The following is a 15,164-nucleotide window of genomic DNA, read 5'->3' as shown; positions in this document are numbered from 1 at the left end:
AATTAACAAACTTGAGCCCCTTACAGGCTTGCGATAAACCACCGCCACTTGATAAACTCAACTGCTACCGGGATGATGGAAAGGACGGTCTTAAATTCTACACCGACCCCAACTACTTCTTCGAGCTTTGGAGACAGGAAATGCTAAAGGACACCGAAAGGGTAATGCACGACCGTGGCAAGAAGGTTCACAAACCACGTGGCACCGAGGGTGGAGTGGAAGGTGGCCGTCAAAAGAAACGGCCTCGAGCGCCGCACAACACACGTGAAAAGCAACGCCAGCGGGCGATTGGTCATGGCGAAACCCTAATGCCTAACAATGTGATTTATCGGACGCCAAGTGCGATTGCTGCGGCAAACGAGGAAGCGATATACAACAGCACAATGGGTGGCAATATAATTTACGATTCGCGATCAGGGGGACCAGCGAGACCAAATTCTATCGAATTACGACGAAGTTACCAACCGGAAACTGTGGACGGAGGATACGCACCTTCTTCGCCGCACTATCAGCAACAGCAGCAGCAAATGGCACAACAAAATAACTACCACTCAGCTTCGATGTACGATGAATTCCACAACCAATCGATGTATGGAAACAACTTGAACCAAATGTCCCAGGAAAGTCTGTACGCACCGGGAACCCCTTCACGGTCCAAATCCCGACCATCACAACCTCCTCCAGCACCACCGTCAACAGGAAGCGGAAACGGCACACCTAATGTTTCGAATGCAAACACTCCCACTCGCGGTCGAAGTATGTCCACCGGACGGGATAACCTTCCACCACCGCCTCCAATCCCCGAAGGACTCCAGTCGCCACCGCATATCCCGAACGGCGGAGCGAATGTTGCGGCGAAGCTTTTGAACCGAGCCAACTCGAGAGCTGGCTCTCCCCAGCTCGGTGCTAATGGACAACCAATTCAACCCCAGCAACCGGTGATCGGAGCTCACGGAGGGCCTCCGCAGCCACAGGCCATAATCGACCAGAATCAGATCGCGTTGGCCCAGCTGAACCAGCAAATCAATAATCTGAACAACCTTAACATGCAACTGAACCAGCTGTCGATGAATGATCTACCGCCGCCGCCGCCGATTCCGGAACAGGTGAGTCGTTTAAGTTTTTTGTACATACTCTTTTGGAAGCTGCTACAACGATTATTAATCTTAGTGCATTGGTATCTTTTCTACTAGTAAAATTAGGCTTCGCTTGAACCGTGTTAGAAGTTTGTTCGTTAAATGGTAAGACCACAAACATGGAAGCGTTGGTGACTAACTACTTCTGTTTACGTATAATAAACCTTGTGTTTTTGTATGTGCGTTAGCCGCTCCTGGAAGTCAAATAGAGATACTGAGTTGCAGCTGTTGTCACCAATAACTTTTCACGCCCTTAATTTGAAAAGGTTCCAAAAATTGCCATGACACGAACAGGCTTTGAATTTATCAGTCATATGAGTAACAACTCACATTTTCACACGAAAAGTTATTGGCATTCACACAACTTCTCCGGATAAATACAACGCAATATTCCTCCGGATAAATAAATCCGATGGAGAATAGGCGAATCACGAAAGGTTATCACAGTATCCTTGTTGAGCTCGCTGACTTGCCAGCGCTATTCCAAAACACGTAAAAACAAGTTTTTTGTACTTTGCCGTTTTTCTTGGAAATGAAGCGTATATTTTGACACTTTTTTTGATTTCGTCGAAATTGAGAAGGAAAAAATCAGATAAATTTTATCGGGAAAATTATTCATAAGCTATTTATGGAGACGGAGAATTTAACAAGTCAACTTATTTCGGAAAAGTTAGACAAAACTAAAAAACGACTACGAATACTCTGCTTCCCAAAACATTATCTTCACTGATTTGTTAGTACAAGGAATTGATTAGATAATTACTACATTAAACGTCTTAACATTCCTAAAATTATAATCATCAGTTTAATTATACATAGTGCATCATTGCGGAGTGTGTGTTTCGTATTCATATGCCAATAACTCAGGAAATATTGCATTTTTGTGACTTCTACAACTTATCATCGAGCATCTAGACGAGCTCGCCGAAAAGTTTTTGTTTGAACGTAAGTTTGCAAGCTACGTCAAAAATTCCGAAAGCCCGGCTACATTGGCCAAAGGCCATGCAAGCTTTCTTGATTCTGAAATCGATGTGAGCTGTCCAAGTAAGTTTTGAGTCAAGAATCACCTCAACGCACAGTGGCTGGAGGCTGGCCATAACCTCAAAAATTTATTTTTGAAGTATTGATAGTTTATATTTTTCCTAAATTTCTCATGTATTGAATGATGTATATTCAAAATTTTATGATTATTGGATAAGAACACGATTTTTAACATGAGTTTAAACGTAGCAAAGTCTGGACTTTTTAATGAATTTCATTTCCGAATCCACAATTGCTCTGTTCACTTCAAATACATGTTGCTCTTTTGATTTTGGTCCGATTTTAGCACAACTAGTTTCATTGTGTAGAAGAACGAAAAAACTTGGTTATTGAATAAAATGCATTTGAAAAATTTGCTTAGAACTATGACTTTTTAGTTTAAATATATTTGAGGTGGTCAGATCAAAAATACTTTTTTCACTAATGTATTCCGTACAAATTTCGGAATAATTTCGGAACGGACACATAGTACACATTCTATGGCAAATAACCTCTACTTTTCGAATATCATGGTCTCGTTCTGAGCCTAGGTGCGCAAAAAGGCTTTTGGAGATTTTGAAGCTTTGTTGCTGATATGGAGGCGCATGATGTTTTGTGTAAAATAGTTAGACAATCTACAGTAAACCAACACATTAAACAATGGATTTAAAGTAGTGTTCTTCATTTTTTATGATATTGCTGACATTGGTGTACAGTTACGGAAAATCTATCATGAAAACGGGATCATAGTTATAAGAAAGGTTCAATGACACTCTATGGAAAAATGCATTTAATGTTTTGCAACTTTTGACATCAAAAATGAGCTCAGCACCTCAAAATTAGCTTAAATTGTGATTTTCAGCAAAATTAGGTAACATTTGAGGTTTTGTCCGACTTTTGTTTGAAGACCCGCCACTGTGCAACGTACTTAACTTGATCTGCGACAATTATCTTAGAATTAAAGCACTGCAACGAACGAGCTCTGGTTGTAATCTTTCGTTGCGTGAAACGCATCATTGATGTTTTGAGTTATCTGTTAGTCCAACATGAAGACACCGTTACTCGACAGTACATAAGGCTTGTAGCATTCAATCAAAAAGTGTGCTAGCACACCACCATGGGGACATACGCAGACATTCGGTTTCCTTATCTCTACTTGTCTTAACGATGAGCACAGATGTCGGTTGCCAAGCATTGCGTGTATCCAGTTCGTGTTATGTGAATGTACTCCATGATATAGTGTTGCTTTCAATGTGGATTCGTAATTCGTGGTCGGATATTAAATACATTTTTTCAAAAATATATGACTGCATATTTGTAAATGCAATATATTATTAGAGAAATTAAATATACTTTTCGACTTTCGAAGTTCCGATTTTTCCTATTCAGCCAAAAGCATACTGGGTCACAGATACCATCAGCTTGCATCCTAGCGAATTATGAACTTTTACATCTAGACCTTCTTTTGACCTCAAGATTTTTTTATAACGTGGGCTCGTCAACATTAATTTATTGATGAAACAAGTATCCGTATATGGATAATAATTGCAAAATTATAAATTAAAAGCTCGAAAAAACCGCCGCTGCCACCCAACACATTTGGTATACTTAACTTCCTCGCCAGCTACCAAGGCCCCGGTTTTTATTATCGTCGTGTTTCTGGTGCTTTTGAGGCAGCGGTACGATCACTGTCTCCAATGTGATATTGTTTTCTTCCTGGGACGTTATAATAGCCCTGGAATAGCGACGGGTTTCGGGTCGGGTTCGGGTTCTGTAAATTTAAGCTTCTTGGGTTCGGGTCGGGTTCCGGGTTTTCAAATTTGAAATTCTCGGGTTCGGGTCGGGTCCGGGTTTTTGAAATTTTGAACTTTCGGGCTCGGGTAGAGTTCGGGTTTTTTAAATTACAAATTATCGGGGTCGGGTCGGGTTCGGGTTTTGATCAAAACAACCTAACCATTTCATGACACTGTTTGCATCTATACACAAAACGCGGTCTTTTTTGTAGTAGTGAATTATACTTCGTGACACGAATGGATGACACATATAACCGCACCAAATGTTAGCACCTCTGAATTGCTAGAATTCGTCGTATTTTCTGGTGCTCAAATATTGTATTTTTTCATTCTTGCATAAAATTCCGTTCTCTTCTTAAATAATTCGCAAACTGCCTGAATTATTTGATTTTTTTAAACGAACATTCATGAAAGAGCATTCAACAATACGTGTTTCACATCTAAAATCTCTGCGATTTTTTTTCATTATAATTAGTAATAAACCAAGTCAACAGGAATTTATCGGAAAATATCGGTTCAACTTTCTATAATGGAATATAAATTTCGACAGGTACTTTAAAACCGATACTTAGGCCGCGGCGACTTTTTCTCTACGTAAACGGTTTTGTGGGGTACATTCGCACCCCAGAACTAAAATCGCTCTAATGTGTTTAATTTTTATTAAATTTATAATTAAATGGATAGTTTTACTCTAAAATCATTCGTAAAGTAACCTGTTTAAAAATCTTCGTGTTTGGACTATTTAATTATGTAATATGTATTTCATTTTGTATAGAACAAGTCTTTAAAATACGTCAAAATTCCCTTTTTTCTTCATATTGATATAACTCCGGTAGTTTCAAATCAATTTTGACCATATATACGACGTTGTAAAGTTTATTAAATTTTCTTTTGAACAATTTTTTTCATAAACCGGTCAAAAAGTATATTTATTGTGATGCTTTTTTGAAAACCAAACGCCAATACAAGCGTTAAAAATACAGTAAATATGCAGTAATAAAGATGAAATAGAAAGGCGTCGAAGGAACAGGTAGAGCCGGTGCATTGTACGTGTATATAAAGTATGTTTCCGAGCCTGGGCTGCAGAAGATAACGAATCGAATAATGCGTCTTGCATACTTTCATCCGCAAAAGCAAAAAATACGATACCGATGCAAACGTATTTTCTAGTTACTTTGCTATAGTGTTTTGTTATGTCAAATAACAGATACTATTATTCGGCAGAGTTGGAGCTTATACAATTTTACACAAGTTTCTCGCTTACTATGTATCGATATTTTGCTGTTCAAAAAGATATAATAATTTTTTTGCATTATATACACATGACAAAACACTAACGCATACGGTTTTGTGGGGTACAATTGTACCCCAAACAAACTTTAGGCGAGTAGTGTTAAGTTGGTCAAACGAAACAAATAGGTTGTACCTGCTTTAACGGAAGTTTAATAATCAAATTTGTTTATGATAAAGATTGGTTGCAATTAAAATAAACTGTAACGAAAAAATAAGAATTTGAACTCACAAATTTGGTGGTACTTTGGTGTCATTATGGCGACTCAAATTTAAAAAGGGCACATTATTTTTTAAAAGCAGGTAGTTTGGGCCAAATTTATTTTCTAGAGACTGTCTTTGTTCCATCAGACCTAAACCTAGCTTCATTTCCGTCAGGTTTCGTTGTTCATGAAACTCATATGGTGATGGTATAATAGCCCTACTATCAAATCAGTGGTACATATATGAAACAAGCACTTTCTGCCAGACTGTTCCCGGGCTGAGCTGTTGCATGATCCGGATTCCTTAATGAAAATACATGAATTTCCACGAACTTAAGGAATTGATTGCAAAAATTTTGTGTGTTCTGTTGAAGCCATTATCGGATTTTTAAAAGTTTGGAGTCGTTCCTAGAGCTCCATTGAAGATGTCGAAGCATCACTATTGGCGCGCTTACCGTATAATCTGAAGCATAAAATAACTTAGATACCATATCATAGATCGTTCTAACGCTAATGATGGGACATCAAGAATACGTCAGAAAATCTGGATTGATACCATTCGATACAGGTTTGACCGTTCCAACCAGTAACGTGGGTGACCTCATGTAAACTGTCGAATACGAATTGCGAATTGGCATAGCTTAATTTAATACATGAACAGGTCGGACTCGATTATCCGGGGATTCGATTATCCGGGGATTCGATTATCCGTGATTCGATTATCCGGGGAAAATGATTCGATTATCCGGGTGTTTCGAAAAAAAAATCAAATTTCAACTAGAATGTCTGATAATAGTACTAATTCGATCATTTCAGTCAATAGAACTTTTTTTTCGGGGAATGGGGGATCCAGGGTTAATCTCATCTCGAATTTTCGCCAGCCTCAAAAATAGCTTATATAGGGGTTATTCCATGCAAACTGACAAAAAACAAAACTTGGAATCGACCTACACGGATTGGCGCCAATTTTGAAGATATCGTTCATCTATAGCCAATGTATAATAACCTAAATTATTGTGTCGTTTGAGGCACCCCTCGGTCAATGGAAACACTCATAGTTATAATGAATTGTTTAAAAAAATATTTTTCTTCGGATTATGTTTCTGTAACTGTTTGAACTAGAATCAATCAGCGAGATGATTTTAGAACGATTTGTTCAAGGAATCTAGGAAAAATACTAGTTTTTAACAGCAGTGTTGCCAAATATTCAACTTTTTAATTTTAAGCTAAGAGTGCATTTTTCTCGAAATACACATATCGGTCTTTTTGACACATAAAATATCATCATATCTATTTGGCTCCATAGGTTTCTGACACTATTTCTGAATATTGAAGACATGCTTGTCAGGATTCTGTTTGGATAGTTTCCAGGATTCTGATGAAGTTTTCTTAGCATTACAATGGCATATATTTCAGAATTTCGATTGAATTCTTATCCGCATTTCTACAGTTTTTTTAATTTTGATACAGGATTCTAGAAAAAACTTTTAAGAGGTCTGGTGGAATTCTTCTCAAGATAGAATTCTGCTGAAGATTATGATTTGTTTAAGATGCTGATAGAATCATGTTTTTTTTATTTACACATATATACATAACATAGGCTAACTGGTAAACCATTACGAAGCCGGATATTCTTTAAAACTAAATATTTACAACACTTATCTTAAATTACAGTATGATAAAATATGAAGGAAATTGTGAAATTATAATTGAATCTTTGAATCAATGATGAACGCATTAAGCAGCTTCATGAATGGTATATCCATGGTACCCAAAACATTTCTAATTGGTGTAAAAAGCTGTCTTCCAATCCGTTGCAGTTCATGTTATGTTGTCGCTGGGATTCATATCTCTCGCATTTCCATACCAGGTGGTCTATGTCGCCGTAATACGTACCACATTCGCATAAGCTTGACTCCACGAGATTGATTCTATACAGATGCGCGTTTTGAGTGTAATGGTTCGAAATCATAGAATCATGTTCTTATTTTCAATTAAATGCGGTGTAAAACTCTAATGGATGATATCCTGCTCAGAGTTCCTGTTTGACATAATATTGCTCTTCTCCAGGCATTCCACTGATCGCTCATATGAGTAAATGCGCCCGGATAGTTTGCTTCTGCGACAATAAAAACTCACATTTTCACACGAAAAGTTATTGGCACTCACACAACTTCTCCGGATAAATACAACGCCTTATTTCTCAGGATAAATAAAACAGCCGGAGAATGAGTGAATGAGTTTTTTACGGTATCCTTTTTGCGCTCGCTGCTTTGCTGTCGTTATTCCAAAACACGAAAAAAAAAGTCTATCATACTTCTTTGCCGCTTTTCTTTGTAATTAATTTGAAGTTTTTTTTTGATTTCCACGAAATTAAAATTTTATCACCTTCTCCAGTGAGAAGGAAAAAGACAAATAAATTTTATCCGGAAAATCATTCTCATGCTGTTTGTGGAGATGGAGAATTTTGCGACTCATCATAGTGAGAGAGAATTACAATACCTGCTCTTCTCCCATTATCCCCTTCAACAATTAATTCCTGCTCAGAATTAAAATGGCTTATTTAACCCATTCATGCCCATGTTGTTGATAAACAACCACGTTTCTAAACCGCTATAACTGTTGGTTTACGCAACATATGTTCACAACGACAAGTAAGGCTTATTCCGGGCTAATATCTTTCATTTGAGTACTAACAATTATAACTATTATCATTGGCACAAAAGTTATTACAATTAATCTGATTGGGTTCCGCTAAAGCAGGCAGGTATAGTTTCTATTAATGGTAAAAATGAAATTTTGGATTATTTTCGTAGCCTGGCAATATTATTAAAAACTGATAAAATTTTCTAATTTTGACTGCCTTCATCTACATTTTTCATGTAATTGGACTAGATCAAAAGGTAAATTTTGAGCAGCTTCTATCACTGCAAAATACTTCTCTTTATTAAACCAGGTTTTTCGCGTTTCATGGCGCCAACAGTTCTAAAAATAGTTTTGGAACCATATACGCAGATGAAGAAAGTTGGTCAAGAAAGGGTTAACAAGATTCTGATAAGAGACCCGGCAGTCACTAGAAACGATTTAGGGTAGCAAAAAAAGCTAAAAAAATTAAAGAATTCTTACACAAATAGCTATAAACAACTGATACGTACCGTTAAATCGATACCAATATAAATAATAAAAGAAAACAAACTGAAAATACAAATCACACCTTGCAATTACGAAAATACGGCTGGGGCCAAAATAGGTACATTTACTTTTACCATGATAGGAAAATTTACCCTGACCCTTTTATTCTCTATTTCTCCACGAATGAAGCTTAAATTCATAAAATAACACACAAAAAAGTTTGATTCGATTATCCAGGGTGAGATTTTTTTTGAAATCCCCGGATAATCGTGTCCGACCTATAATAAATTATACGAAATTGCCTTGCAGGAATGGTTTCTGATAAACAATTAGAAATTTTGGTTAAGTACGACGGGCAAGGTTGTTGGAAACTGTGACCTTTCTGTTTCCCCATGAGTTAATCGCCGATTTAACTTAATTTTCGGTTAAGATATCGACGATTTATAAGTTTCTCAGAACATTACAAATTCGACGTTCAATAATAGTAAATATAAATGCGGATTCTATTCGGCAGTGATTTATTTTGCCATATGTAGATGGTGCTATTGCAGATTCGAGTGATTCTACTTTTCTTAGATGAGCCAAGGGTCCAGCTCGGGTGCCTAGAATTAAAAATCTTCGAGATCTTTGGTTGATTCTCCGTATTAGCAAGTTGGATTCGGATCGGGCTTCTCAAATTGTAAATTTTCGGGTTCGGTTCGGGTTCGGGTTTTCAAATTTTAAAATTCTCGGGTCGGGTCGGGTTCGGGTTTTACAAAATTTTCATTCTCGGATGCGGATCCGGTTCGGGTTTCTAAGTTTTAAAATGTTTTGGCTCGGGTCGGGCTCGGGTTTTCAAATTTTGTAACTTTGGGCTCAGGTCGGGTTCGGGTTTTTAAATTTTTATGCTCCCAGGTTCGGGTCGGGTTCGGGTTCGAAAAAATTGAAACCTGATCATCTCTAGTGTACACAGAATTTTTTCAAGATGTCTCCTGAAGATTCACTGTCACTCACTTAATTTTCAATATTTTGCGGTGAAAATTTAGGAAAATATTGCTCAAATATGGAGTGAATAGACTAATACTCTCGAGAATTTTTTTTGAAGACTTTGTCACCGAAAATACTTTACCTTGACACAAAGAAAAAAAACTAAAATTAAAATAAAATTTCAAGTTCGTTTCGGCTACGGCGAAAACTATATATTTGCTTTGTTCAGTTTGATAAGTTAGGGACTGATAACTGGGGTGTTAATTATGCTGGGGAAATACGCATTGTTTAGTCTGAGTTGGATGATGGCTGATGTTTCTTGTTATCAACCAATTAATAATTTAATTGAGTTTCCATAATGGTAGGAATAGGCACAGCTATTTTTTTATTGTTGAGATAGGGCCGGTCGATTTTGAATCTATGGCATCGTCCATTCTCGTTGGAAGGAATTTGTTTATGACTGGTTGAGGGATGTGTGTTCCTACTTAATCAATTCGCTTAGCATCTGTGTTTGTCGACACTTTTGGCCTTCGGTATGTTAGCTGGTTTAAAGAGGTAAGGCAGGTACCAATCACCCGTAAAAATGTTGATTGTTTCGCTTGATCAATACCTTTGGCTCTTGGAAATGACGAGTGACTTCCCTAGATCGGTGTGATATGTTCGAATCGGAGACCCAGTGGTTCAAATAAGCATTCGGTTGTACCAGATTGGGTCGTCCGAGGAATTCGCCATCTCCGAAAGTGGAAGCGAATAACGCTAACGTATCTAATACAGGGAAGTTGTTTTTGTGGATCTTAAAATCAATTTTCCCAAATAAACATCGAACAACATGTTCTCTCTTGTGCTCCTTTGAAATATACATTTTCTGTACAAACTCGAATACGCTAATTCGTACAAATGTACGTGCACTTTAGTCTGCCCAGAAAAAATACGAGTTTTTGAAAACTCCAACGACCCAGTCGATTCCTAGTCCCGCCAGGAATGTCTGCTTCAAATTAGAACCAAATCCGACAAGTCTAGCTACCAAACCAAAGTGTTCGAAGTTGGTATGAGGTTTTTCGACAATTCACATGGAGAAAGCTAACTAGCCTTCATTTTCACTGCTAGGTGACACTATGTGCATCAATTTATCACTGCAAGTAAAAAAAGAAAGATCATTTTATTGCCTACAACTTTGACGTAGACTGCAAATCCATCCAACTTGCTTGGGAGAAGTTAATAAGCTTTTAAGGAAGTTATCTCAGAGTCAGTTTTGCTTGTGACTTTATGTGCGAACTTTATTTTTTGCAAAAAAATAGATGCGTTGAACTGAATAATTTGGAATGTTTGGAACTATTTTAGTGCATGATGTGCGCCATCTTTTGACTACAAATTTTAAACCCACATTTCACCGCGTAGAGGGCCTCAACATCAACTTTTAAAGGAAGAGAGACCGAAAATGAACATGTTCACAATAATTACTGGAAAAGACTTGTTCTACAGCTTTGTAGAGGACACCTAGTGTCTATTTCTTTCCGTTGGCACTTTCTATGTGGTGGTACGTAGAACTAAAGTTTTCCGGATAAAAGATCACTCATACCATGTACTCAAATTCTTCCAAATATACTATTCGGCCAAATCCAACCATTATTTCACAAAAAAATTAAGTTCGTGGGAATCGACACCTGGTTCACCACCATGTACTTTTTGGCCCTATGCCAAACTGACATCACTTCGTTAAAGGTGTAATAAGTTTTAGTGTGAACAATAAAGGATCGTTACTTTCATCGGTGCGGTATCGATCAGTCCCATGTAGATAGGAAATCTCATAGAACATGGGACAAATATGCGAATATGGACAGTACAGTGGCCGTCTATTTTAAACGCCGTTCAATGCACCCTAGTGTTCAGCAAGTGGGACTGTTATCAAAGTTGCCATTCACACTAACAGAAATACACATTACACTTACAGAAGTCGTCGTCATTCAACTGATAACGTTCAAAGCTTTGACCATGGCGGAAAGTTTTGCTATAAAAAACAACATGCAAAACGTCGTTGTGCGTGACAATGTTATGACGTGACAATGATGATGATAAGATTGATGTGCGTCTGCACGATCCATCCTCTTGTACTCGCAATAAATTCATTGCGACCATCATGTCGGAATACGGAACGGTCGAATTCGTTTCGTTTAAAACCTAGGGAATTTTTCCCCCAGGTATTTCCAACGGTGTTCGTGACGTGAGAACTCGAGTGACGAAACTTATTCCTTCTTACCTGTACTTTTAATACGCAATAGATGGTATTACCAAATCTAAAATCACGCTGTGAACATATGAAGAACAGATCATCACGTACCAGTTCTATAACAAGGAGACGCACATGAAAACAGTTCTAACGAAACAACATCAACTGGTACCAACGAATGCTGAAACAACAGAACCTACGCGCAGCGTGTCCGATCAGTGTGATGTGCCTACTACTTTCCAATCAACCGACGATAAAGTAAACGACAAAAACCACTGATACACGCTCATGACCGTAGGTCCCACAAATAATTCAGACCAGTTAATGTGTTCGCGAAATTTGCATACCATTGATTTTCGTCGGCCATAGTCGGTTGCAGTTAAATTTGCGATCTGCCATGACTACGTCCGAGATCAGGGTGACTAAAGCGGAAGCACTGTGAAAAAGTATGTCGTAGAGGAGAAAACCAGGGCAAATCAATTGATCAATTTTCCTTGACTTCTCAGCACAACAAGACATGTCCTAGCAAACAAGGACAATAGATAAAGGGAAACACAACGGTGGAATCCGTTTAGTGCTAAATCTGGGGAATTTTTTCCCAGATATTTCCAACGATGTTCGTGTCGTGAGAATTTGAGTGACAAAACCTATTCCTTCTAAAAACAATTGATTTATTTCTGGGTTTTGGTGTAACTTTTTTGGTGGTATCCAACAGGGAAAACAGATCGAAATGGTGAGTTAAACGAAAGCGATTATATGAAAAAATCCCTCAGAGGCAGGAATCGAACCTGCAATGCACAAACCCTTATGCTATCCCTGGGTTATGATGACGTCCCAGGACGAACACATGATTATCGCATTGGCGCCAGTAATCGTATCACTGTCTCTTGCGCGAGATCACACACAACCGCCGCTGCTATCCAACATATTTGATATATTTAATTTCGCAGCTGGTGGCCAAGGCCGGGGATTTTATTATCGTCTGATGTCTGATTTTACACTCATACTCTTTGAGACAAACTAGATTTTAAATACCTCTGTTTTGAATTTTATATTTTTTTTTCTAAAAATGTTATTCCCCAAAAAAGTAGAAAACTTTGTCACAGAGTACATTCTCGTCTTCATCTACAGTCTTATGAACAATAAAAGCGTCATTGCTCACAAAACTTGCTCTGCCTTCTTTGTGCCTAATACAAACATAAAGGAAATGATGAGGTCATTTTCATTCCACAAATGTGTTTATATATAAAATTATATTTCCCATTGTTATTTACTACCTGCTAGAAGCAACACGATTGAAGTCTTAACAGAATTGGATAGAATTTTTAACTCCTTTGCTGTTATTATAACTAACTTTCTGTATGCAATCTAACCATTCTATTACCTCCCACTTTCAGCTATCGCCCAAACAGTCGCCACCGAATGTAGCGCCGCCCCCACCACCACCGCCTCCGCCACTACTGGATGGATCGCTGAGCCCGTCGAAACCACCGATGACCAACGGGGACATAATTGGCGGACCCATGCCCAACGGCAATCTCATTATGGGCCAAATGCACCAGCTAAAGAAGATCCCGCCGCAGGAAAAAATTGCCTATGAGGATCCTCGATCCGATCTGATGAAAGCCATTCGGGATGGTAAGTGGGCTGTGCTATCAAACAATGTGCTTTAATTCTCAATCTGAAAAAAAAAAAAACGATTGCTTTCTTTGCAGGAATCAAACTACGCAAGGTAGAGCAGCGGAACGACGCCAAGGAAAACGATCGCACCATCGAGCGGCTGCATGACGTGGCCTCGATTCTGGCTCGGCGCGTCGCCATCGAGCTGAGTGAATCGTCCGACTCGGAGAGCGACGACGATAGCGAGGGCTGGATGGAGAACGAGACGTCAGCATGACACCACGAGAACGCTGCAGCGGCCGGTGCCGTCGCAGCCGGAGGTGGAGGTAAGAAGAAGTAGGGTGGTTTGAAGGGTGCGAGAGGGTAGAACTGAGATAACGTACGACTGGTCAAAGGTTGGCTTATCGAAGTAATTGAGGCGGTAGATTACTCGGAGGGCAGCGTGTTTTGCCAGTGAATGGCAAATCGCTTCAGAACATGATTGGGGATTTAAAATCGGAGGAAACAGTTTCCTACTTTTCATTTCACGGTGCAAGGTAAAATGTTCGTTTCGATAAGCGTTAGTAGAGATTAACAGAAAACAAAAGAAAAAAAAACGCCAATCTGGAGGATGCTGTTGCGTCGTAACAACGCAGATAGAAGAACAGTGATATTGGAAAACATGTATATTTTATTGTAATTACACTAAGTTATTTATTAACAAAGGGAAGGAAAATAGGAAAGGTTACTATTAATTTTCTTTATTTGTATGTTTACTTGGAACATTTTTTCTGCGAATTGTAGACCCATATAATAAAGAGAGAAAAGAATGGAAAGGCGAAAATAATCGAAAAAGGAATAATCAAAATCGATACAAGTTGATAATATTGAAGCGTTTAGATATTAGGACTCAAATTCAAAACAAATAGAATAGTTGCCGAAATTTTTCAGCATATTAGCTCCGGATGCTGTATTTATACGAGGGACGTAATCTGCCGTAATGCGCATAACAGGCCCACCTGCTGTGGAATTTTAAGTTAGGTGGCATTGTCATGCGCGTCCGGTCAGTACTGGTAATTAAAATAAAAGGTAACGGCAAAGTGAAAATCTGTGCGTTTTTGAAATGATCTTTAATAGGAGCGTCCTCCATGTGTGTCAGCAGTTTGCAAGATTTGAGGTATGATCGCATTTGCAACATGCCTATACCGTACTGGTTCTCCTAATTTGCATTTTTATTTATATTTAACGTACGACACTTCGTAAACTTAGGAGAGTATGCTTTTTCGAAACCCTATGCATCATTCTTCAAAGCACAATTTTCTAAAATGAATAGCTTCCTGGGTCTGGTCCTGTTTTGGTGGTTTTAGGGGGTAAGGCGTTGGTCTCATAAACCACTCATCGTACGTTCTCGCCACAGTTGGTAAGCGCAAGAACTCCTAGTGGTCAGTAGAATCGTAGCACTAATCCTGCAATTGTTCTGTACACTAAGAATAATTTCGAAATCTCGTAACAAAAGATTAAGTTTCACAACAGAATTTAGTATCAAGATTTTTCTTTTTAAAACCCCATGTGCTTGTGATCTGAAAGATTGATATGCAAACAACTAGGTGTTCAGATCCTTTCGCAGACAATATTTAACTGTGCGGCTATCACGTCATTATCTACATTTAGACGAGCTCTAAGATTGTTTATTTAGCATTCCATATGCGCCCAATGCACTACGCAACTTCTGGGTCGTTAATACATTGAAGTTCTTGTAAAGATCATATTTTCTTGTCGTTTTAGTTCTTTACTGACA

The 15,164-nt window shown here is 38.4% G+C and overlaps 1 protein-coding gene across 2 annotated transcripts in view; it reads left to right on the top strand.

Annotated features, from left to right (window-relative positions):
- The window catches only part of LOC131681234 (actin-binding protein WASF3), a 92,813-nt gene extending 78,699 nt beyond the window's left edge, over positions 1–14,114 (top strand). For both annotated transcript variants that reach the window (XM_058961942.1, XM_058961943.1), the window contains exons 4-6: positions 27–1,106; positions 13,165–13,405; positions 13,483–14,114. In XM_058961942.1, coding sequence (XP_058817925.1) covers positions 27–1,106; positions 13,165–13,405; positions 13,483–13,664 — 1,503 coding nt within the window. In that variant the 3' untranslated portion in view covers positions 13,665–14,114. The remainder of the gene's footprint in view (positions 1–26; positions 1,107–13,164; positions 13,406–13,482) is intronic.
- The last annotated feature ends 1,050 nt before the right edge of the window (positions 14,115–15,164 follow it).

Source organism: Topomyia yanbarensis, chromosome 2, assembly GCF_030247195.1.
Source record: "Topomyia yanbarensis strain Yona2022 chromosome 2, ASM3024719v1, whole genome shotgun sequence".
Taxonomy (NCBI): Eukaryota; Metazoa; Arthropoda; class Insecta; order Diptera; family Culicidae; genus Topomyia; species Topomyia yanbarensis.
This window is presented reverse-complemented; position numbering and strand designations above follow the sequence as displayed.